Source organism: Rhipicephalus microplus, chromosome X, assembly GCF_043290135.1.
Source record: "Rhipicephalus microplus isolate Deutch F79 chromosome X, USDA_Rmic, whole genome shotgun sequence".
Taxonomy (NCBI): Eukaryota; Metazoa; Arthropoda; class Arachnida; order Ixodida; family Ixodidae; genus Rhipicephalus; species Rhipicephalus microplus.
The window spans coordinates 441,469,252-441,493,942 of NC_134710.1; the positions used below are offsets into that span (position 1 = coordinate 441,469,252).

General features: G+C 46.1%; 1 protein-coding gene across 2 annotated transcripts in view; it reads right to left on the reverse strand.

The window, feature by feature from the left end:
• LOC119161812 (uncharacterized) overlaps positions 1-24,691 on the reverse strand; it is a 100,212-nt gene that overhangs the window by 43,364 nt on the left and 32,157 nt on the right. Inside the window, exons 3-5 of one of the 2 annotated variants that reach the window (XM_075880535.1) lie at positions 17,767-17,973; positions 12,236-12,430; positions 4,322-4,623 (exon numbers count right to left, since the gene is read on the reverse strand). In XM_075880535.1, coding sequence (XP_075736650.1) covers positions 4,322-4,623; positions 12,236-12,430; positions 17,767-17,973 — 704 coding nt within the window. The remainder of the gene's footprint in view (positions 1-4,321; positions 4,624-12,235; positions 12,431-17,766; positions 17,974-24,691) is intronic. The other variant, XM_075880536.1, reaches the window with a different exon arrangement.

The window sequence follows — 24,691 nt, forward strand, 5'->3', positions numbered from 1 at the left end:
AGGCACTTGAACTGAAAAAAGCTAAAGGCTGGAAACATCTCTGGACTGATCACTGCATAATTAAGGCCAGAAAGACGGACGACAGCCGCGTCTACCGTATCTCTAGTGCGGGTGACCTTGCTGTGTTGGCCTAGCCTACCAGTATTGCTATTTACTGCTTCGTATTTTAAACCTACGCAACAATGTTTTCTTGTCAAGCTCTGAAAAAACATTTCAGTGATAAAAACCCAAAACTATCACTGATACATTTGAATATTCGCAGCCTACGTAAAAACCACAACAGTCTCATTGCATTTCTTTCTTTAATTAATCACAATTTCTCATTTATTTGTTTGTCTGAGACGTGGTTGTCGCCGGACGACAGAAACTTGTATGCGCTATCAGGATACAATGCAGAGTACTGCTATCGTGCTACACCACGGGGCGGTGGATCCGCCGTTTTTATTAAATCGTCATTGTCATACAAACGCCGCAATGACCTTGCGTTTTCTAATATGTTCTGTGAATCTGTATGGATAGAATTTGACAAGAGTGTTTTCTCAGTCGATGGCCGGAACACAGTATTAGGGTGCATTTATCGTTCGCCAGCATCTTCACAGTCTGAGTTCTGTTTACAGTTCGATAAGTTGTTGGACACTATTACGAACGAAAACAAAAATATCATCATCTGCGGAGACATCAACGTGAACATTATCGACCCTACTAATCAGTCATGTTCTGATTATCTCGGGTGTTTACATGGCTACGGTTTTGAATCTTTAATAACCACTCCCACCAGATGTGACATAGCAGGATCTAATACGTTAATTGACCACATATTAACCAATTTTGCTACAGACAATACAGAAGGAGTCATTGAGCACAGCATAACGGATCATTACCCTATGTTCCTGACTTTGGGCACAGAAAATTACAAGTGTAAGGAAAACAAAAAGAGGATATCTTTTAATTCTCAAAAATTCGTATCTATGGTACAATCAATTGACTGGACCGTCGTAATAAGTAAATCCTGCGCTGAAAAGGCTTATCAGCTATTTTTGACTACAGTTACACAATGCATTAACGAATGCACGACGGTACACATCACAGCTCGTCATTTCAGTAATCCCAGAAAACCTTGAGTTACAAGGGCGCTACTTCGTTGTATCTTGAAGAAAAACCAACTTCACAAAAGAGTGTCTTGTGAGCCATTTAACTCTGAACTTAAAATTCGTTTCAAGAAATATTCCAACACGCTTGCAGCCGCACTTAAATGTGCAAAACGAGAATACTTTCAGAAAAAAATTTTGGATAATGGCAATGATACGAGGCGCAACTGGCAGGTCATAAACGAATTCTTAAATAATAAAAGTCGTGAGCAGATAACGAAAATTAGAACTGAAGCAGAAACATACAGCCATCCAACTGATATCGCCAATGCGTTCAGTGAGTATTTTAGCAGTACCTGTGAATCTCTGAGAAATCCCCCATTACCAACATTACCTCGCCAGCCTTATTCTTTCTTCTTGCGACCAACGAGTGCAGAGGAAGTTCTTCGTGTTATAACTTCGCTCAGGTCCACGGGACCTGGTCTTGACTCTGTTCATCTATCCCACATCAAGTTAGTCTCTAGTGAGCTATCTCCTGTCATTGCAGATTTTGTTAACAAGATGTTTAAAGCAGGCATATTTCCCGATTCCCTAAAAGTTGGTAGAATAACACCTGTTCACAAAAAAGGTGATCGCGAACTTCTGAGTAATTATAGGCCCATTTGTATTCTTCCATTTTTCAGCAAAATAATCGAGCGTCTTATGCATACAAGATTAATATCCTACCTGACAAAGTTTAATCTGTTGACATCTAAACAGTACGGCTTTCGGCCTGGCTATTCGACTGAGCTTGCGCTTCTAACCCTCACCGATAAAATAAAAGGGGCAATCGACCAAGGCTTCGTAGTTGGTGGCGTATTCATAGATTTAACGAAAGCTTTTGACACAATTAATCACAAAATTCTTATACATAAACTTGAATCGTATGGCATAACTGGACCTGCACTTCAATTTATATCTAGTTATCTCTGCAATCGCACTCAAGTTGTTCAGATTGACGGTAAAGTTTCAGCAGCTAAGAAAGTAAATCAAGGTGTTCCTCAGGGCTCGATCCTTGGCCCGCTGCTCTTTTTGCTATTTATTAATGATCTACCTAATGTTTTGACCGCTACAGATTGTATCTTATATGCAGATGACACGACCATTTTTACCTATGCTAACAATGTCGATGAGCTACAACGAAACATTAACGTGGATCTACATAATATAAGTTCCTGGTGTCGAATGAACATGTTAAGAATTAATCCATCAAAAACCGTTTTTATAGTTTTTCATTCCTTCCCGACTGTACTTTCAAAATCTATATCTGTGCGTCTGGACGATAATTTAATTCCCATGTCCAACAGTACAACGTTTCTCGGTGTAGTTCTTGACCGGCATATGAAATTCAATCTTCATGCGCAATCACTCATTCGCAAGATAACCTTTGGAATACGCGCCATAATCAAAACTCGTTCATATTTTCAGCCACACATAATCCACTCCCTTTATCACGCACATATTCACAGCCATTTATCTTATTGCATATCAGCCTGGGGTAACACATATTTGACCCACCTCAACCGGCTACAACGCCTACAGAATCAAGCACTTCGACTCATGACTTTCAGCCATTTCTTAACCAATGCAACGCCACTTTATCAGAATTTAAATATACATCCTCTTTATCACCTCTTTCAGCTGAAGTTATCAGTTGTGATGTATAGGCTTTTTCGCGGTAATGTGCATATAGATGGCATTGTCTTGGAAGGCCTTGTAAATAATAATATTACTAGGTTTTCTGAGCTTGATAACCGCCTTCTGCCTAAAGTTCGCACAAACTACGGCAAGTTCACTACCACATTTACGGGAATCAAGCTGTGGAATTCCCTTCCTTACGTAATAAAATCATCAACCACAGAACATGCATTCAAAAACCAAGTAAAGAAATATTTTTTGCAACAGTTGTCTTCATCTTAGCAACTGCTTTTTAATGTAGCGATAACAATTGCTACATGTTATATTGTCCTTACGTTTTGTATTATAACTTGCGCTTGTTTGTTCTTCAGAGTTTTCTTTTTTGCCTTACTAAACATATATGTATTTTCTACTTTCGTTTTTTTCGCACTGTGCTTTTTTTTTTCTTACTGAAGATACCGTAACAACTGAATGTTGTATATTTTGTTTCTTCTCCCGTTAACATCATGTATGGGAGCCCCCCTGACAGTTTCCAACTTTGGGGCTCCTTGTGTGTATTACCAATCCTGTACGCACTTTTCTGTAAACTGACATCGTTGTTGAATAAACTTGAAAACTTGAAACTTGAATGTACAGGGGAAGTTATTAGAACCAATGGAATGTAAATAAGAAGAAAGAAGAAAGAAAAGTGGATGAAAAAATTACCAACTGTGAGCAGGAATCGAACCTACGACCTTCGAATTGCGCGTTCGATGCTCGAACGCGTAATTCGAAGAGCATCGAACGCGTAATTCGAAGGTCGTAGGTTCGATTCCTGCTCACAGTTGGTAATTTTTTCATCCACTTTTCTTTCTTCTTTCCTCTTATTTACATTCCATTGGTTCTAATAACTTCCCCTGTACATTCCTTGGCATTACTGTCTGTTATATCTCATTAGTATTGTGTTAAAACACGAAAAAACGAGCCCTTAGGTATACACTTCTTTCCCTTATATATATATATATATATATATATATATATATATATATATATATATATATATATATATATATATATATATATATAATGCCCCCAGCACGTAGTGGGTTCACAGCAAGAGGGGCTCTCAATCTGGAGGAAAAAGAAGATCGCGTGTTTCTTCTCTGCTCGAGAGCCAGCCACGACTGACGCATCGTCCTAGAGATTGCTACCCGGTGGTTTAATAAATCCCGCAGTACTTGTGACTCATCGTGACAGTATATATATATATATATATATATATATATATATATATATATATATATATAAACACATGGCTATTTTTAGCGCACGCACTGTGAAATACTACTCAGAAGGGTTTGCACATCTTGAGGACTCTTTTTTCTCTGAAAGGAATCGAGAATAACTTCGAAAATATTCGCTTTTGTCAACTTCTCACTTGTATGCTTGACTCTGTATTCTTTGTTCGACATGCTATACCTCAGTACCCAAATGCACCAATAGCCCCATCTGGTACTTAGCTGTGGGGGTTTGTATAAACATCAGCGATTTGCGTCAGGTTATTCAGTGCAACATACCTACGGCACTCCGAGAAGAGGGTCTCGTCGAAGCAACGCTCCGCGGGCACGTCCCTCCGCTGGCAGCTTTCTCGGCAGCTCTCGAGTGAAGAGAAGCGGTTTGGACTGCTGTTGCAGAGTGGTGTCAGGTCCTTGTGCACGCTAGTATCGTTGTAACGGGCCGCTGCCATCGATGCCACTTCGTTTACCGCCTCGTGCTCGGCAGCCGTCGTAACCGCCACACAGTCGCCACCATTGCGGTCGTAGAACACTTCGCGGCGTAGGCGAGGGCAGAAGGTGTACCGCACCAAGCCGCACCGATCCTTGGTTTACGAATGAGGTTAAAACAAAGAATGACACAATGGCTTTCCCCTGGAGCAAAATGAACTCTGGAATTATGCTCTGAGCTTGCGAGTTGTTGCACATCTTTGAGTCTACCTATTCAGCCAATACACTCAGCACTGTTAAGCCTACCGATGATCTTGGAAATGGCGCTTGAAAACGGTTGAAAGAAATCTTGACCGCTTGCTGTCGAAGCTTCTGAGGAACAAGCCAAGTCAAATACAAACATTATTAGAGACCTTGCGGGTCACACAGAGCATGGCAATGACTTAATAGATCCGAGGTGGGCAGCCGCCACTTTAGCAGCAGTGACAGTGCACGCGAGAAAGGTGATGAAATCGAGGCAAGAGTACCACGTGGACAAAGGTGACCGTATACGGCTAGGTATAGACGACGAGCACTACAAAAGCAAGCAGAGTGATTCTTCGAGGTCATTGCTTCCAGCCGTGACCACTGGTGCCGAATAATGCCCAGTGAATTTCACCGTCCCTCTTACCAGGGGAGATGATAACAATGTAGTGGAAGTCACTGTCAACCATGTGCTAATTGATTTTCTATTCATCGAACCACTTTCACCGTCGACGCAGACACTGCATATATTTGAACTTCCGGAATCGGACGTTGCAGCGACCCGTTGCATCGACGCCTACTGACGCCGGCGTACGAGACGACGGGAAAACGCTGCCTATTGCTCGCCCATAGGCGCAAGCACCCGCCGCTTCGCATCTCCGCTTGGTTCGCTCATGCCGGAGATAGTGTAGTTTTTTTAAGTTGGAATGATTGCTAAAGCAGCAACGTGGTAAATTACCTATGATCGGCAGAATCAAAATGTGGGTGTGAGTTCGGCTTCACTTCTTCGCTTCACATGAAATGCGGAATGATTGCTAAAGCAGCAATGCGGTAAATTACCTTAAATCGGCCGAAGAAAAATGTGGGTGTGAGTTCGGCTTCAGTTTTTTGCTTCGCATGAAATGCGGAATGATTGCTAAAGCAGCAATGTGGTAAATTACCTATGATCGGCAGAAGAAAAATGTGGGTGTGAGTTCGGCTTCAGTTCTTCCCTTCACATGAAATGCGATTGAAAGACCCACGCCACTCCGATGTAACTGTCTCAAAAGACACCGTGTTTATTCTACAGCCACTTTTTATCACTTTACACCAGTGACCTCATAGGGCAGCACAGTGCTTGGTCCGTACAAAGGTAATGATAACACTTAGCAAAAATGTCACTTCTGCATACGCTGGAGAACTGAAAACTAGGTGGGCGAGTCTGCACTAGAAGGCGCTGTAGAGAACTTTTTGTTGGGACTCTTAACGGATCAAATGCCCGATACGCGGAAGTGTCTATATAAATGGGGTGCGCATGCGTGCTAAAATTGATTCAGGAGTGGAAGTTACTGTCGTTCCGCCCGATTTTCCTGGCATACCGTCTGTATAAACAAGTCGCAGGCTGCGCTGAGAAGCGCTGCAAATCTGCGCCTTGAAGTTAATAGTTGGCCCGTGTGCTCAGGTTTGGGTGCACGTTAAAGAACCCCAGGTGGTAGAAATTTCTGGAGCCCTCCACTACGGCGTCTCTCATAATCATATGGTGGTTTTGGGACGTTAAACCCCACATATCAATCATATAAAGTTAACAGTTGTTTTTCAGCAGTATATTGTGTGGAAATGAAAAACCACGTGACAAACATTGTACGTCGTAGAGTCACTGCAGTGTGTTCTGTTAGGGCTTCCAGCTATTGAAGCAGTGACAGTACACGCTTGGTGTGGCCCCATTTCTTTATGTGGTTGAAAATAAACAGTACGAGTATATGTATGCGCAGATTTTTTCTGGTTCGGGCATGATTTCTGCTGTAACACACTGTTCGCATGAAACAAGGAGCGACTCCCTTAGCAATTTTCGCATTTCGGCGGATACCAATTTAATTAAAAACCTCTATCAAAGTAGTGTTGGCCAAAAAGGTCAAAAGCCACGTCATTCGGAAGGTCAACGGTGCGGCTAAATGGTGTGCAGGAATGGTTCCCTTGGTCAAGCACACAGGCGAAGTTCAAATTTGCGTGGATCTAACCCCGCCGAACAAGAGCGTCCTGCGCGAACGGTTTGTACTGCCTACAGTAGATGACGCCCTTCAGCGATTTGCGAGAGGCGACATTGTTTTCAAAATTACATGCCAGTTCAGGTTTTAATCAGGTAAAATTGCCCCGTCGCGGTGGTCTAGTGGCTAAGGTACTCGGCTGCCGAGCCGCACGTCGCGGGTTCGAATCCCGGCTGTGGCGGCTGCATTTCCAATGGAGGCGGAAATGTTGTAGGCCCGTGTGCTCAGATTTGGGTGCACGTTAAAGAACCCCAGATGGTCGAAACTTCCGGAGCCCTCCCCTACGGCGTCTCTCATAATCATATGGTGGTTTTGGGACGTTAATCCCCACATATCAATCAATCAGGTAAAATCGACTAAAGAAAGTCAAGAGCTCACAACATTTATCATACCATTTGGTAGGTACTGCTTCCAGCGAATGTCATTCAGTAGCATCTCGGCCCTGGAGTACTTTCAAAAGAGAATGGCAGATATCTTAAATGACCTCCAAGGAGTGCGGATAAACAATGGGACCGAGTTAGAAAGAAATAGAAGGGCACTGGTTAAATAAAGTGAGCGAACCTGCATGCATAACCCATCTTATGACTTTCCCGTGAGTCTGAACGCTGCAGGGCAATCCGAGGAACAAAGTCCTCGGCAGAGCATTCTGCCCTCATTTCAACGATGGCGGCTCCATTGGATAGCGGGAGACTTGGTTGTCATGTGACACGCTATGGTCGAGAACTAAGGCCACCACAGCGAGACGGCTACACTTGAAACTTGCAGCATACAGGTCTGTGTTGTTACTATTCATGCTGCTTTGTTTATTTGTTTGCTTTGTGTTACAATACTTCTGACAAAAAAAGAAAGGGTGTAATGTTATCGTTATCTTTGTTCGGGCCAAGCACTGTGCTGCCCTATGACGTCCCTGGTGTAAAGTGATAAAAAGCAGCTGTTAAATAAACACAGGATCTTTTGAGGCATTGAATTCGGAGGAGCACGTATCTTTCAATCGCATCGTACCACTTGGCTTACAGCGGATACGATAAGTGCGCTAATGTCTGGCCATTAGTGAGCTGACATCCTCATTTCACAATAACGTAAACAAAAACAAGCTATTTTAATCTTCAAGCTCACTGCAAAAATAGACCACAATATAGGCAGTGTTTAGGTGTGAAAAATGTTCACGCAGTTTTCAGGCACTGCGACAAATGGTTGAGCTTAATTCGGTGCTATTTGGTCAAATGTTTTATGAGGCTCAATATTCGGAAGTGACTCGTGAAATGAAAATCGCCGTGATGGAGTACTCCAAATAATTTCGACTATCTGAAGTTCTTTAACCTGCACTGAAACTATGGCCTCTAGTCATTTCTCTAACACAGAAATCAAGTCCGTGTCATCCGGGTCAGCAGCCGAGTTGCCCTAACCACTGAGCGAACACGGGCGTTGATTGTCGGTGGAGAGCTGAATAAATTGGATATTACACCTTAGCTTATTCGCCCTACGCGACCCCGCTCATTAAGTGCTTGGTATTTTGCCGTATACTCGGAGTTTCACCAGCGTTTTTGCACCTATGTCACTTCATCGCTCGGTGTCTCCACTGACGGACGTAACAGGCGAATTAAAAAAAGTCCTCTTACTCTTCGTAAGGATCGGAGTGAAATAGTTTAGAGCGCCGACTCTCAGTTAAAAAGACCTTTCACGCAATTCCACAATGAAGCATGACAAGTCCTAAGGTGCAGCACGTCTATACGTTGAAATAGCCGGATTGTATAAAGGAATAACAGATGAGTAGATGGACGCTCGTATGAAGCGACGAACAGCTGGACAGAGACACTGACGCATTCACGCACAGATAGATGGATGAACGGGCGGAGTGAAGGACGGCGCAGTTTTTTTTTGTTTCGCAGATGTGTAAGAGGTGTTGTGAAACAACTGGAGATGCTGGTACATCACTGGATGCCGCACAAGGCTAGCACCTAAGGAGCTTCGCCCCAAGCCATACCATAGACTTCCGACTCTGCAGTGTTTCGGATGCGGACACGTAGTGCCACCTGTCGAAGCAGTTTTGGGTAGTGCCCTTCCGACTTATTTGCACAGTGTGCTGTGCAACCAAGAGCAACTAGTGGGTACGAAACAATTCAGCTGAATATTAGGTGTGTTTGCAGGTTGAACATTAGGGCAAAAGCTACGAATTTCTCTTTGCAAGTAGAATGTGCAACCGAACCGCCATGAAGTTCTTGCTTGGTCACTCGCCGAAACTGTGGCGAAAACAAAAGCTGACGCAAGAGCTCCGCAAGCTACAAAGAAATGCCCCAGTCGACGCTACAATAGCGTTTTGAATTGCAAGAGATGTACACGACTTCAGTTTTACCGATTTTCGTACCCGTTGCACGAAGCATAACGGCGGGAGCACTGGATATGGAAGTTGCGAATATGTTCTGTAAGTGAGCGACTCGCGTTTTCTACAGTTGGTCGCGTGATAAAGTGTGATAATGTAGATATTCTGTTATTGTTTTGAGTAGCCTTGTCAGAGAAGCGTGGCACCCTTCACTATGAAGCTCTGTTAAGCCTCTGACCACGATGCGCACCATGTATCAACTAAATGCAGACTGGTGCCGCGTGCAGAAAACATCACGCACTCCGCTACCGCCCAAGATCTGAACTGGTTGTCCCCACGCAGCTTCAATCACGTTTGCTTTGAATGCTTAAAGGTGCGGTTTTTTTAGCAAATGATAACACGTGCGTCGTACAAGTGATTCCAAAAGTTTCTCTTTCATGTGGTCTCCACGATTGCTTGAGCCATCTCGGAGGCTTTGGTTTTCCCTTTTTTGTATCCCGAGAAAGTGGCCCCCGAATATTCTAATTTGCAATGCATACATATGGAAGACAATCGCCCACAGACAAGGATGTGTTATAAAACAGTGCATCGCACAACAAGCGAGATACGGACGAATAATGCGGCTGCAAATGTGAAAGTCTCCGAAGCCACTCGTGCCTGAGAAAGCGAACTTCTTACTCATCGTAATATACAGTGCTCGTAAATAAGTTTTCATTGCAGTTGACATTATGTGTGTGCTGAAATTTAACGCATTTGGGCGTTACGAAGCGCACGTAAGAGTGCTTGCCTCGACCTTGATGTCATGCGGTGCTCGCTTTTCTTGTGAGTTTCCGCATGCCGAAATTACAGGATCACCTTTTGCATTCTACCCGCAGTTCCCATTAATGAAGCACAAATAGGCGGAAAAAGCTTTCCAGATCTAGGTTTTCGGAAACCGCGCCTTAACACTAACAAAAATGAGGAGGGGGTGAGGGGGAGTGCTGTAGTGGCGTATGCACATTTGCTTTCGGTGGATCTCCTTATACTACCCTGACTGGGTGGCGATGAGAGTGCTGGAGCCAGCGTTTTTCTCAACGGCGTCTGGACAGATTTTTACGTCTATCGCATCTTTCTTTCGTTGAAAGCCGACTACCATGGTAGGCATTCGATTGCGCAATCTTCGGGTCAGCAGTTGCACGCCACAACCAGTCGCCCACCACAATAGATAAGCTTGTAGAAAAAAAAGTATATTGGAAAGCATGCTGCAGCGAATGCTGCCATGGCGTATTGAAAACCATGAGCTGTGCAGACAGATGTCTAAAATTGGGGGACTCTTAAGCTTCGCCTATATAGTTGAATGCGATAGCAAAATCAGGCTCTAGTGCGTCCTTCAACCGCTCGCTGAGTGCATGCTACCATTATTAGGTTTTGTTACACACACATGCACACACACAAACGGGCGCACGTGCAAGCGCGACGTATCTATATAGTAATGCAGTGATTGTGCAGTATTGCCACTTCCCTCTGCTCGAATGGCTCTTTGCCGCAGTCGAGACACGTTTTCGCAATGTCTCACAGATGGCACACAGACACACGCACATACGCGCGACGCGAATGGTACTATCGGCGTCAAATGACACCCGAACAGCGGCAATACTTTGCGATAGTGTAGTGCGTGCCATCCAGTTAACATAATTGACAGGCGCACGCATCCTGTTCGGCAGCTTTGTGCATATATGCGTGCCTCTTCGTAGTGATAAGTGGACGCCACGTACAATACTATCGCGAACGCTTGCCGCTGTTCGGGTTTCCTTTGACGCTGATAGTACATACAGGTTTTTGATCTAAAGCAAGAGTAGCATGGCCTCTAAGATACACGCCGCGCGCTCGCCATCTTTTAGGCCATGAAGAGTCTCAGAATGCCTCACAGATGGCAGAAAATTATCTAGCGTTTGCTGTTTGCTTAATCAACGCCTCTGGAAAGACCTGATATATTTTCCGCTAGGTGACCATAGTTGTCCATTTTTAAAGCTCTTTGAAAATTGCTGTGTTTTTTAGCGGCGACGGCTCCATCATTTCGGCCTTTTTCGACGTAGTTTGATGGCCTCCCAAATGCGCCTACAAATCACCGAATGGGCTCGTTTTGGTCGTGACACCTGTCGAACAAAATGCGCTAAGGAGACTCCTTCCACTACATGACCTTTATGGAGTGTTTTTTTTTTCCCTGAATCAGGTGCAAGTAACGTCGTAGCTTTGTAGCAGGTGGTAGGACACCTGCTTGCCTGGCGAACGGCGCGGGTTGGATCCTAATTAGGACCGATAATTTTATCCTCTACTTTATTTGCTTGTTCCTCGATTTTTCACTCAAAACCAACGGTGCCGACACCGACAGCGGAATTACTGCGACGTGAGCTGCCTAGCGCTATCGCGTTAAAGTGTGCGACTTGGGGAAAAGTGGGAGCTCCTTTTAAATCCCGCTGCGGCGGTTGCATTTTCTGTGGGAGAGAAGATGCCGTAGGCTTGTTTGCTCAGATTTGGGTGCACGTCAAAGAACCCCAGTTGGTCGAAATTTCCGAAGGCCTCCAACACGGCGTCTCTCATAATCATATGGTGATTTCGGAACGTTAAACTCCACAATAGTTACAACCTGTTACAACACTAAGCCATGCTTCTCTAGCAGTGGTTATGGACAACGATTAGTACACGAAGCAGTTATCAACTGTATTTCCGCTAGGAAAACGTGTGCCGTCACGCAGCCAATACAGTATTCGCTGTACTGTTGAGGCAGAACATTCGCCCGAGCGCTATGGTTATTTGCTCCTGAGCCGTTAGGAAGCACGTCCCTCACGTACCGCAAGAGTGCCCAAGCAGGCTTCAAACGTGTTTTTTGAGGGGGCATCTGTGGCAAGCAGGAAACACTAATAAGTAGGAGAAATTTAGATATTCTGTAATCGAATGTCTTTGCAAACTAATCTATGTATTTCTGTATAATTCTTTTACTAGCTTAGTTCTTCATTGTTTAGCGTTGGCCATCGAGACAAATGGTGAAACAAAAAAAATTGTGCAACTCACTTCATGCATTGTCCTACACATGAATTTGGACACTTCACCACATAGTGCGTCTCGGTTTTAGCAAGCTCTTCCTAGAAGTATGCCTAGGGCACGCTATATACCTAATGTTCATGAAAAGCAATGACTCACCAAGCTACCGAAAGGATCGTGCAACAAATCCCCTGGCAAAAGCGGAGCGTTCAGCCTCTCTCCGGGGACGTCGCGGTCTCGCATGGAAAAAGGCTCTTGGAGGGCTGTGCTTGTTGGCGCTATTGGTTGTCGCCGATGTCCTGTCGTCAGCCCGAATGCTTTCGCATCTTTCCACGGCGCCTCTTTATTGTTCAACTGCAAAATACACTTGGGTTTTATGTCGACTCGTGAAATATATTGCGCTTTGTGCCAGTCCTTATTTCAGCTTTCTCTCCAATCATTCGCCGATTTCATTCCTTCACTGCTAAGACGAAATTGACATGGGCTATGCTATTGCTTTATTTTTCAAAAATAAACAATGAATCACTTTATATGCAAAGTACCTCCACATAGTGCTTCGTAAGTATACTGGTTACCAACTTTTTTTAAGGAAAACTGTGCACATAATCAATGCACACCGTAAATAGGAGTACTTTGCTTCAATAAATCAAGCAGCTGGGCTCGTGTTGTTTGGTCCATCTGCAAGCTTCGTTAGTCTCTCACCACTTATCAACGGTTCAGTAATCACAACTTTCAAGGTTGGCCCTCTTTTGCGGCCACGTCGAGTGGCTGCTCCGTGATGTTATAATTAGCTGCTGGGATTTTACGTGGGAAAACAGTGACACGTTTGGGAGAAACACTGGCCGTGTTGGTCATATGCTGCTGGTCTACCGACTGGGAAGTCGCGAGATTAAATTCCGACAACGGTGACCACATTTCGATTGATGAAGGCTAAATTCTGGGGGCCCGTGTGCTTAGGTTTAAGTGCATGGTAATGAACCCCAGATTGTCTCAATTCTGGGAGCCTTCCACTATAGAGACATTTCGTGACTTGTGATGTAAAACCATAATAACTGTTATTTACTACAACGCATGCACAAGTGAGGAACTCCGATATAACTGATTACCCACAGCGCACCTCAGTCGAAGTATAGCGCAGCTTTGTATGTCGCCCCCCGTCGAAACGCAGTAGCAATGACGTTTAATCGATTCCGCGTCGGCGAGCGAAACAGCGCGAGCCCTTTTGATTAGCCGGAAATTAAAAATAATATTGATCAAGATTCCAACGATCTGTCCACAAAGAGTTGACAAGTACAGTGTATTTTATGCTTGTTATAACAACGAAATATTTGCAACCTTGTGCAATAATATTAAAGTTACTGTGCAATTTCATATTCTGTGCAGTGGTAGCGGCGAGACCCACCAGCGCCGTCGGCGCCTATCACAACAAGAACCCTTAACCGGTTCATGCGCACTTTGAGACCTACGCTAACGAGCCCGGAGTAGCGGATATTATAACACACCTCAGCCAGAGGCAATAGCAGTGACATGTGGCAATTATTCGAGTGCTGCTTTGGTGGGTTTACTAATGCAGGCTGATGACTGAGGAAAAGCTACCACAAAACAAAGGCACACACAAAACCAGATGTTCACTTAGCTATTGCAATACTCCCTATTCTAGTGTAGGTACTGTAAGCTCACTGTGCTACCTTCTTATGTCGCTGTAGTGTTCAGCTCTCGGTGAAGCTGCCCAAATGGTACTAACGACACCATCAAAAACTGTGGTGACGCCTTGTTGCTGGAAAGTCACAATGGGGTCAAAGGCTCAGGTAACGCTATATATAAGCTACATGTTGACTGGAGCCAGCATCACACGGCACTAAGTGAGTACAAAATGGTTACAGGCACCAGTTCTTTCCTTTGAACTCATAATTTTCATAGCTTTTTTCAATGCATCTATCTTCAAAATTCTTTCATTGTGATTGTAATTTCATGCATTCTTGAGGTGCCTTTCCGTCCTCGCAGTGAGGCTCTGTATAATGTCGAAAGCTATTGTTTCTCCCCGTGCTTCGTATGTTCTGGATGCGACAAAAAGCATGCGACCGGAGAAAAAACACCCTAGCCGCATTTCGTTAATTTAAAAGCTTGTGGTGTGGTTGCTCACCATCGGTCCTTATCAGCTGACTGCTCACACGTGTTTTGTTCTCACTAAAACGTCTGCGTTGTCGAAGCATTGAATGGTTGCTTAGCGAGCTGCAGCGGCCACGTTACCTTAAGCCTGTGATTCGTTGATTTACGCCCGCTGATATGCTAAAGTGAGCTGCCGCCCTTATTTCGTATAATACGCCACTTTATTGCTATTGCAGCGATTGCTCACTCATGGGGCCAAACATTCTGTGACCGGTCGTAGTCGCTGCAAAGTGAACTCAAGACAACCATTTTACCGCCTTTTACTTGCCTTCGAGACTCAATAAGTCTACAGTTAACTTTTTTTCCCTATCAAGTCCGCTGTTTTATTACGAAAGAACTTTCCCGGCACGACCCAAATGCTTGTATACCATCACTTGTGCGTGCTTGAGAGTGTATACAGGTGCTGATAAATATAATGTTGAATTCCAACAGCATATCGCGAGCGTCAAGCTGGATCGTAAACGGAGCTTCTAGATCCGAGCAGGATTTCTTTCACAGAATCTGGGAATGGGAAGCATGCTTGTGAGGGGGCATTAGGGGGGGACAGGGACGAAGCGTTTTTCTTCTCGTCCGTGGCTTCCCGCGATTCTAAACATCCGGCCGTTGCAGATGAAAGATGGGCTCGCAGACTGCGCCGCGCGAACTTCCAGTAAAACCCGCCTATTTCGGCGGAACGAGAACTCTTGGTCCACGGAGCGATCCGGAATCTGCGGTTGCTCTCAATTTGCACTCGCGATCTGCCATTGGAATATTATTCCTCTACTCGGAGCAGAAAAAGTTAATCCGAATCTGCCATTAGAATCCAACAATAGGTATATCGCTGCTTATTCGAAGAGGATGGTATCACGCATAAACAAGTCACGGTGGCATGGTAGCCAAGTAGTTCCAAGTAGTTGTGGTGTTTGACTGCTGCTTACAGGTCGGGAGATCAAAACCAGTGATGGTCGTAGTTTAAACGGAGGCAAAAACACTAGGAATCAATTTGCTTACCGTCGCCACACCCCAGGTGACTTGTTTACCGTAGCCACACCCAAAGTGATCGAAATTTTCAACGCCGATCACTATGGTGGCTTTCATAGTAATATCGTGGTTCGGGGACATCCACTCCATCAATAATATTATCGCGTATACATTGGATGTAAGTGCAAAGAAATTACAGTCCTTGGGCACTTCTGTATCTTGACTACGTTAAATGATCCAAACACTCTCAGAAACGGAGCAGAAAATGTCCCAGAATACGAAGTGTATTTCTCGAGTGTAAGTAAGCAGATTGATTGATTTGTGGGGTTTAACGTCCCAAAACCATGATATGATTATGAGAGACGCCGTAGTGGAGGGCTCCGGAAATTTTGACCATCTGGGGTTCTTTAACGTGCACCCAAATCTGAGCACACGGGCCTACAACATTTCCGCCTCCATCGGAAATGCAGCCGCCGCAGCCGGGATTCGAACCCGCGCCCTGCGGGTCAGCAGCCGAGTACCTTAGCCACTAGACCACCGCGGCGGGGCGAGTGTAAGTAAGCAGTTTTCTGTACATAAACCCTCTCACAAGAGAAGCTTAACACTATCAATTACCAGGCACGGTGATGATAATGGGATAATAAAGAGAAACAATATGTTTCTTTTAGATTGCTAAACTGCGCTCTGGGAACAGTAATGTCACAAGTTTCACGGTCATAAGTTCATGATTAGCGGAGAAAATCAAGGTTGAAGTTTCATGTTTAATTATCGCGCCGTAATCGCCACTCGTCACGTCAGGAATTTTTCGGTGGAATTGGCTCGGTGAACTTTTTTCGAAAAATCATATGCTCTGCCTATGGCCCTCACTAGTTACGATGTACTTCAATATTATTGGTTAGAAGCTTCGTAGAATCCACTGGACGCCTTAAAATATTGATGATGTCACAGTGTTGGGGGCGGGAATCTTAAGGTGGCGTCGCCATCTCATTTTCTTTTCGCGCGTTTTCTCGCTTACTAAGCGTCTTGTCGCGGTGAATGTGGTGTTTTCGGGATCCCAAATTTATACTTTATAAATGCGCAAAAATCGATTTGCTCTTCAATGTTCCTTTCGATCGGACCTGTCTGGCCTCATGTTTAGATTCCAGCGCATTTCCAATAGTTCAACCAAATATTCAGAATGACGGTGGCACAGCGATGACCTTCACAGCGCCGCAGATTTCTCGCGTTTTATTTCATTGAGAACGTATCATCGATCATACTGTATTCTCATCTGGATATATAGGCTCAAGTTTTTTCTACCTTATGGAAGCATGTGCAGTCGCACACTTGTATGGTCTCATTAGAACGTTTAGCCGGTAGCGAGTTTAGTAAATTTATTCAAGATCCTGTCATTGCTTTTCCACACACGACGTTGAACATGTCTCTTTTTTCTAGTGGTTTTAGTAGACCCCTACGTACCTGGCCTTCAAGCGCACTCATTTTACAATCACGTAAACTGTGTAAGAATGTTTCAGAAGTTCGCACTCTCCACCCGCCATGACGGACAGCGCGACGAGATTGTGTTTGGTTGTATTACATGTGTCGGCCGCAACTGCGTAGAGGCAGTAGCAGTGTGGAGGCCCAAAAGGCGTTAAGAAGGGGCGCTATACAGCGAGTCAAAGATGCGGCCGGGAACGTGCCCTCATCCGGTGATGTAAGTTTTTGAAAGATGATAGCCTTTCTATGGGGTACATTGAAGCAAAAAATTTAGTTCGTCCGTCGTAACAATGCCCCGAACGGCACGAAGCAACACGCCAAAAGGCCGACGCCATCCTCAGCGCCCACCAATATGGCCCTCATTTCAGCATTCATACTTGCGCGATTGTCAATTCAAAAGCAATTATTGCGCATATCTGAGGCACCAAAACAACACGTCAATATTTTGTATGTGTGGCTTTATACTAAAGAAGGCACACATATGTAATTCTAAGGACCGTAGCATTTATCACGCTGCGCTGACAGTGCAACGCGTTGCTCAATAAGACAAGTATTTCGAACGTTTTGATTAGAGGACACGGTGGTGGCACCTGCCCTTCGCTTTACGTTCTACACTTAATCGCCTCTGAGAGAGGCGCGCATCTTTCTGCGTGGGTGCGCACATCTTCCTTCGTTTTCGAAGATAACTGCTACATAGCGCTCGCGTCTAACGTTCCTTGATGCGCTCGTTAGCATTCGTTGCACAAATCTAGACTCTCTAACGCCGCGCTTCGAGAATAGAATTCACAGATTTTGTTGCGCAGAACATCAAATAAACGTTTTGTTCACTCTCTTCAGGCACAAGACTATCGTCTTTGAGCGACATTTGCAATGAAACATGCAGATACGGGGCGATTTTTTTTCTTCCTTCGGATAACGCAGAAGTTTTTGGCGAAGTTGTTGACAAGGAAGTTTCGAAGTGTTCTTCATGCGTTAGCATGCTGGATATTACATGTACGAACTATCTGCGCTTGTGCTGATGGCTGTTTTTTTTATAATTCATTCTCAGTTTTACTGGCTAGAGCTTGGCTGAATGGCGTGCCCACCTGGACGTCTGAGTCACTGTTGGCTTCGGTCTCGACAGGCACAGGAGCGAGTGGATCAGAAGAGGCGGTTTGGGCAGCTGGGCTCATCAACGCTGAGCTCACGCTCAAATTTGGTACAGTTTCTACGGCAGGTGCGTCCATCATTTGATCTCTCTCGGACGATTCTGCGACCGCCTTTTGTGGGCTGACAGCCAACCTGCGACCCATCTGCGAGTCGGTGCGTGCATGAATTAAGTAATGTTGTGGTGCGTTCTAAGGAAGAGTATCCAAAAGTAATTCGGCATAAATATATTGACCCATTGAAGGCAGATTGCAAATTCGTTATTGCTTTAAAAAGGCAATTTTCTCAGCTGTGGCTTTGATATTAGTATTTTTGCATGGCGATGACAATGAAGAAAATAGCCGTGGAGCTTTTAAAGTTGAAACTTTTCGTGGGTGAACTTGTGTCAACGAATATAAATGAAAGTACCAGTGTGCTCCAATTTGGGTGCACGTTAAAGAACCCCAGGTGGTCTAAATTTCCGGAGCCCTCCACTACGGCGTCTCTCATAATCATATAGTGGTTTTGGGACGTTAAACCCCACATATCATCATCAGAAATGAAAGTACGAGCAATCCATCTGTGCACTGATTGCGGCAATCACAGTTGTCGGCCGTTGGAAGTTTGATAAGTGGTTGGTGCTTTGGCATTTATACATTCACCACAAATGCTTTTATTCATATCATTGCCCTCTGCTTTTCTTGCAGAATAAACTGCACTGTTGTCATTGCGCATTTAAGCTTATCACAGCATTCTAAAAAACACTCAGTCTGTGCGTAACACACAGCAGTTACAGCAAACTCTGGAAGAGCAGTCTTTTTGAAGCTCTTTGCAAACTCTCTTGGCAGCAACTACTACAAGTATAATTGGGTGGCACCTACTAGGCCATCAACCACAATAAATTTGAAGCAGGGAAACATTCACTACACCATTATTTGTTGTTCTGCAAATAAGCTAGGTAACGGCTAAACTCTGCAAAAGCGCATTCACACCTATCGTGGAACTGGAAAGTGGAAGTGGATTATCTGCAAAAGCAGAAGACCCACGGTTGCTTGGCCGAAGCGTGTCTGGACCAGTTTTTTCTGCGTGTGAAAGTTGGCGTCTTTGGCCGCAGCTAACAGGGCCCGTGACGCCCGTGTGCAGTATCGCGTAGTGCCGCCAAATGGTGACATACCCTCCGCGAATAAGAGGAATGCTCCCTCCATGCCGTGAAGAAGGCAGAAGGTCACAAGCGCGCCCTCACACTGTACTCCGATTTGAAAATTCGCTTACGTGCACCGCATTCGGCGTGAACGTGCTTTGTTGCTTCATGTTGACTTTTTGATACGGTGGCTGAATAATTGTGGATGAGGCCTTCCTAATGGGTTGCATGGTTCAAACGGTCATAATATATGGTGCGAGCGGGTTGAAATGTGTAAAAACAAAACAGTACGCCGTGCGGTGGCGACTGTGTGGCCTTTTCATCGTGTGCGCCGTGCGGGTGCGAATCTCGTACGTGCCGTGCGGTGGCGAAGAGGACGGCGATCGTGTGCGCGGCGTCTCTCGAGACAGCGTGGGTCGTGCACGAGAGTCGGAACTGCAAGGCTGGGCTCTCCTTCGCTGGGCGTCCGGTCCATGGGAGAACCCGGAGCCCTACCTCCTGCTGCCTCAACTTAGAGCGCTCCCGCCTGTTCCGCTACGAGGAGATCGGGCCAGGGAACGTGCACGAGGCCGGGCCAAGGTCTTGACGCTGTGGGCAGACGGGCACACTCAGGGTTCGGCCCACGAACACGCACAGGCCGAGGGCGTCCACCGTGGAGCGGCTCCCTTGGGCGCAGAGTTCCGGCATCAACAGCCACAGAGTGGACCTTCTTGACTTCACGCTACCAGACCAAACACCGAGCTACGGAATCGGACAGATGGTCTACGCACGGGGCTTTCAACTCGGCAACTTCGTCGGCTCCGACAACAAACTGTACGCTACTGCTTGACTATTTCGCGTAACAGCCCTCATGTCAAATTTAACTGTTTTTCTCTATTTGCTGAGTCTTGTCATGTGTGTGAAGGTGTCTTACGCGTGTTTGTCCACCTGCGTGCTGCGTTATTCTTTCTGGAGCGAATCCTGAACCCACGTTAACATCACAAACTGGCGAGCCTGCCAGGATTCGCTCAGTAACAGCGGTTTTGCTTGTGTAACAGCACACGTTCGGACTTCAACATGGACTTAAAAAAGCTTACCGCTGTAGGGATTCAACTCGGGCTGACAGGCGCAGAACTGAGCAGGTGGATCAAGTATCAGCAAGCAAAACAAAGGGATGATAGAACTGTGGAACGAGAGGCACTGAAAGAGGCTGCGGAGACAGCGCACTTAGCTGATGAGAGGCAGCGTGAGATCCTCCAACTAAAGCTACAGCTTCAGGAAGGAGCTCGGAATGTACCGGCTTCAGCTAATGACGTTCTGCCGGTATCAAGCACTTCATCACCGCTTAACCCGCAGAAATTACTTCCTCTCTTTGACGAGAAACGCGATGAATTGCACGCGTACTTGCCAAGATTTGAGTGAGTAGCAGCCGGTCAGGATTGGCCACGAGAGAAATGAGCCCTGGCTGTGAGTATGTGCCTCACGGGCGACGCCTTAACTGTGATCGGTAGGATGACTGCCGCCGATTTATTGGACTACCAGGAGATGAAGAAAGCCTTGCTGCAAATGTTCCAATTTACGACGCAGGGTTACCAAGACAAGTTTCGCAAGGCAAGAGTTGCGGACGGCGAAACTGGAACGCAGTTAGCCGTGAGAATTGCGGGCTATTGTGATCACTGGGTCGACATGGCCAACGTGTCGAAAACGTACGAAGCGCTACGTGTACATATAATCTCCGAGCGATTCCTACGCTGTTGCCAACCAAAACCAGTCATCTTCTTAAAGGACCGAGAGGGCAAATCGCTTGACGAGCTTGCTAAACTAACTGATCGCTTCCTCGAAGCACGGAAATTGCCGAACATCAGAAAAGATCCCGATACGGGAAAGGATTTTGGTGAGAAACCTAATACAGCACCACGTAAACCGCAAGTGAAGTGCATGCTCTGCAATCGACTCGGCCATTCGGCCCCCGACTGTCGCAGCCAACCTAAAGAATTGGTAAGGTGCAAATCGTGTTGCATATCGGGACACGCGGCTGAAAATTGCAGAGGTCAGCGCGCAGACAACAAACCGACTTCGTCCAGTGCATTCACAGAAACACAACTGACTGGACCTCGTCAGGGAAAAACATCAAAGTGCCCACGAAAGCAAAGTAGCCGTTCAAGTAATGACGACGAGAGCAGGAAACCCGCTGTACCTTTCCTAAGTGACTGGATGCCAGTAGTTGAAGGGTGATTGCAAGGACGAAAGGTTCGCGTGCTTCGGGACACAGGCAGCAATACAGCAATTGCCAGGCGAGAGTTGATTCCTGAAGAGTGCTTGACGGGCAACAAGAAGCAGTGTCGTTTTGCTTGATGGCTCAAAAAGTCGCCTCCCCGAAGCGATCGTACTAGTGAAAACGCCTTACTTTTCAGGCAGTATAAAAGTGGCTTGTATGAACCAACCACTGTACGATGTGGTTATAGAAAACCTTCCAGGTGTCAGAGGACCATACGATCCTGATTCGGACTGGGAGCGAGCAGATGCGGCTCAGGAAGTGTGGAAAGAAATGAACATGACCAGGAACCCTCCGCAGGTGTCAAGCGCCGCTAAATCTAAAGCTCCACAACAAAAGCAAAGCAAGATGTGTCTCTTGTACGACCCGGAGGTTTTGTCGAGTGACATCACAAAAGCGCAACTCATTGAGGGACAGCAGAGTGACCCAAAAATAGAGTCGTTTTTTAGTAAAGTGATCAGAGAATTTAAATCGGGAAAAGGTCACGGCTATGAATTCGTGGAAGAAAATGGAGTGCTCTACCGTCATTACCGCCTTGCAACAGGCAGAGCATTTAAGCAGGTGGTAGGTCCAAAGGCGTTTTGACGAAATATTTTAGAAGTTGCCCATGAAAACATCATGACTTGGCATCAGGGAATCAAAAGAACAACCAATCGTATTTTGCAAGAATTCTTCTGGCCTGATATTCACGGAGATGTAAAATGCTTCGTGAAATCATGTCACATATGTCAACGAACAACACCTAATGGAAAAGTAGGAGTCGCTCCATTGGGCAACATACCTCTCATCCGCACACCTTTTGAAAGAGTGGCAGTGGATCTGATCGGCCCCTTCTCACCAATGTCAGATCGGGGGAACCAATACGTTCTGACCTTAGTTGGTTTCGCAACTAGGTATCCATGGATGCTGTAGCACTTCCCGCAATTGATGCCGTTCATGTTGCAGAAGCGCTCATCCAAATGTTTTCCCGCATTGGTTTACCCAAAGAAATAGTCACCGACCAGGGAGCAAGCTTTACCTCCGACTTAATGAAAGAGGTTAGTCAGCTTGTCTCCGTGAAGCTTCTTAAGACGACGCCATACCAAGTCATGGCGAATGGCCTCGTCGAGAAATTCAATGGCACCTTGAAGATGATGTTAAGGAGAATGTGTCAAGAGAAACCAAGATCATGGGACAGGTACCTCGCCCCGCTGCCTTTTGCGTACCGAGAAGTACCAGAGGCAAGCCTCGGGTTCTCTCCCTTTCAGCTTATCTATGGTCGACATGTCCGAGGACAGCTGACAGTATTAAGACAGCTGTGGATGAATGAGAACTCGACGGAGAAACACGGACAACATACACGTATGTCTTTGACTCGCGGGATCGGCTGGAGGAGACGTGAAAGATTGCGCACGAACAATTGGAAAAAGCTCGCGCCAAAGTGGACGACGAGCGGGCTGTGTCAGAAGAGACATGTTTTGCGCGAAACTCATCAAGCGCTACTTGGAAGGGGAGTTGGCCATCGAACATGTCGTTCAGGGAGTACGCTCGATCGCGACACAAGAGATGGACAACCAGCGGCAGGCTGTAGACTTGGCCTTGAAGGGGATTCTCTCGCTGCTTCTGCGTATTGGCTTGAACGAGAACACAGCCAATCACCTGATTGACCTTTCCATCACCTTGGCAAGGGAACCTGACTTGTGTTCGGGAAGCCTGCTTGTGCTGCTTCTGTGCGACGTTTTCGATAGCTTGCCCCTCAACGAAAGCGAGGAGTTTTTCAGCCTCATGGAGGACAAAGTCAGCATCTGGAAAGAGGAGCTGTTCTTCAAGTGTTGCAAGAACCAGCTGCTGAGGACATGCAATGACTTGCTTCGAAGGCTGTCGAGGTCCCAGAACACCGTGTTTTGTGGAAAGATTCTTGTCTTCTTGGCCGAGCTGTTCCCTCTTTCAGAAAGTTCTGGTTTAAACATTGCCAGTGAATTCAATGCTGAGAACATCAGATTGTTCAGCTCAGAGGACTACATGAGTCGTGCTTAACTTGTAGCAACACACTCAACCGCACAAACTGGAAAGCGTGCTGTGAATTAACTCTCTTCCCGCGCGCCTCTTTTAGAATAGTTGTAAACAGCTTTCTTGAAAAAGGGAGTATTGTCATAATATATGGTGCGCGCGGGTTGAAATGTGCAAAAACAAAACAGTATGCCGTGGGGTGGCGACTTGTGTGGCCTTTTGAATGTGTGCGCCGTGCGGGGGCAAAGAGGACGGCGATCGTGTGCGCGGCGTGTCTAGAGAGAGCGTGGACCGTGCACGAGAGTCCGAATTGCAAGGCTGGGCTCTCCTTCGCTGGGCGTCCGGTCCATGGGAAAACCCGGAGCCCTACCTCCTGCTGCCTCGAATTAGAGTGCTCCCGCCTGTTCCTCTAAAAGGAGATCAGGCCAGGGAACGTGCACGAGGCTGGGCCAAGGTCTTGACGCTGTGGGCAGACGGGCACACTCAGAGTTCGGCCCACGAGCACGCACAGGCCGAGGGCGTCCACCGTGGAGCGGCTCCCTTGGGCGCAGAGTTCCGGCATCAACGGCCACAGAGTGGACCTTCTTGACTTCACGCGACCAGACCAAACACCGAGCTACGGAATCGGACAGACGGTCTACACAAGGCGCTTTCAACTCGGCAACTTCATCGGCTCCGACAACAAACTGTACGCTACTGCTTGACTATTTCGCGTAACAGCCCTCATGTCAAATTTAACTGTTTTTCTCTATTTGCTGAGTCTTGTCATGTGTGTGAAGGTGTCTTACGCGTGTTTGTCCACCTGCGTGCTGCGTTATTCTTTCTGGAGCGAATCCTGAACCCACGTTAACATCACACAAACTACCCAGTAGTTACGTTATTCGCATTATTTGTTTTCCGGTTGCTATTTACTCTTCTACCAATCTATCTTAAAAATTGTTACCAATAAATACAACACCTCTTGGTAAAAACTATTTAATAAAGCCGAACTTGCACGTGTGAACTTCAGAAAAACAACGGGATGCATAATATATCACACAAGCCAGCCAAAACTTCGTCGAGCTCTTCATGCATGCAGTCGCAAACGGGTCATACCATGAGCCACCAGTCACCTTCTTCAAGCACGCGGTGTGGTGGCACGCGCGCAGTCCACCGGTGCATTGTCCGCTTTTCTTGCCATTTGCTTGGCGGCATTTCCAAAAGCAGAAAGTAGCGTGCTTATTTGGGAGACGTCAAGCAACTTGTGGCAATGTTCTCTCTTCTAGTACGTGTGATCCCGATGCGTTCACACAAACAGTTTTGAAGGGTAAGGCTGCTTTACAGCAAAAGCTGTATATGGCTAGCAGAGATGAAAACCGTTTGACATCGATGTCACAAGGGCTCTTCATTAGCTGAGCTATCAGTTACGTCGTTCTCAGCATCGTACTTGAGCACATGCGCCCTTGGCTGCGTTGTGAGTGACGTCATTCATCCAGTCCCATCCGGGGCGCCGAGCAAGCAC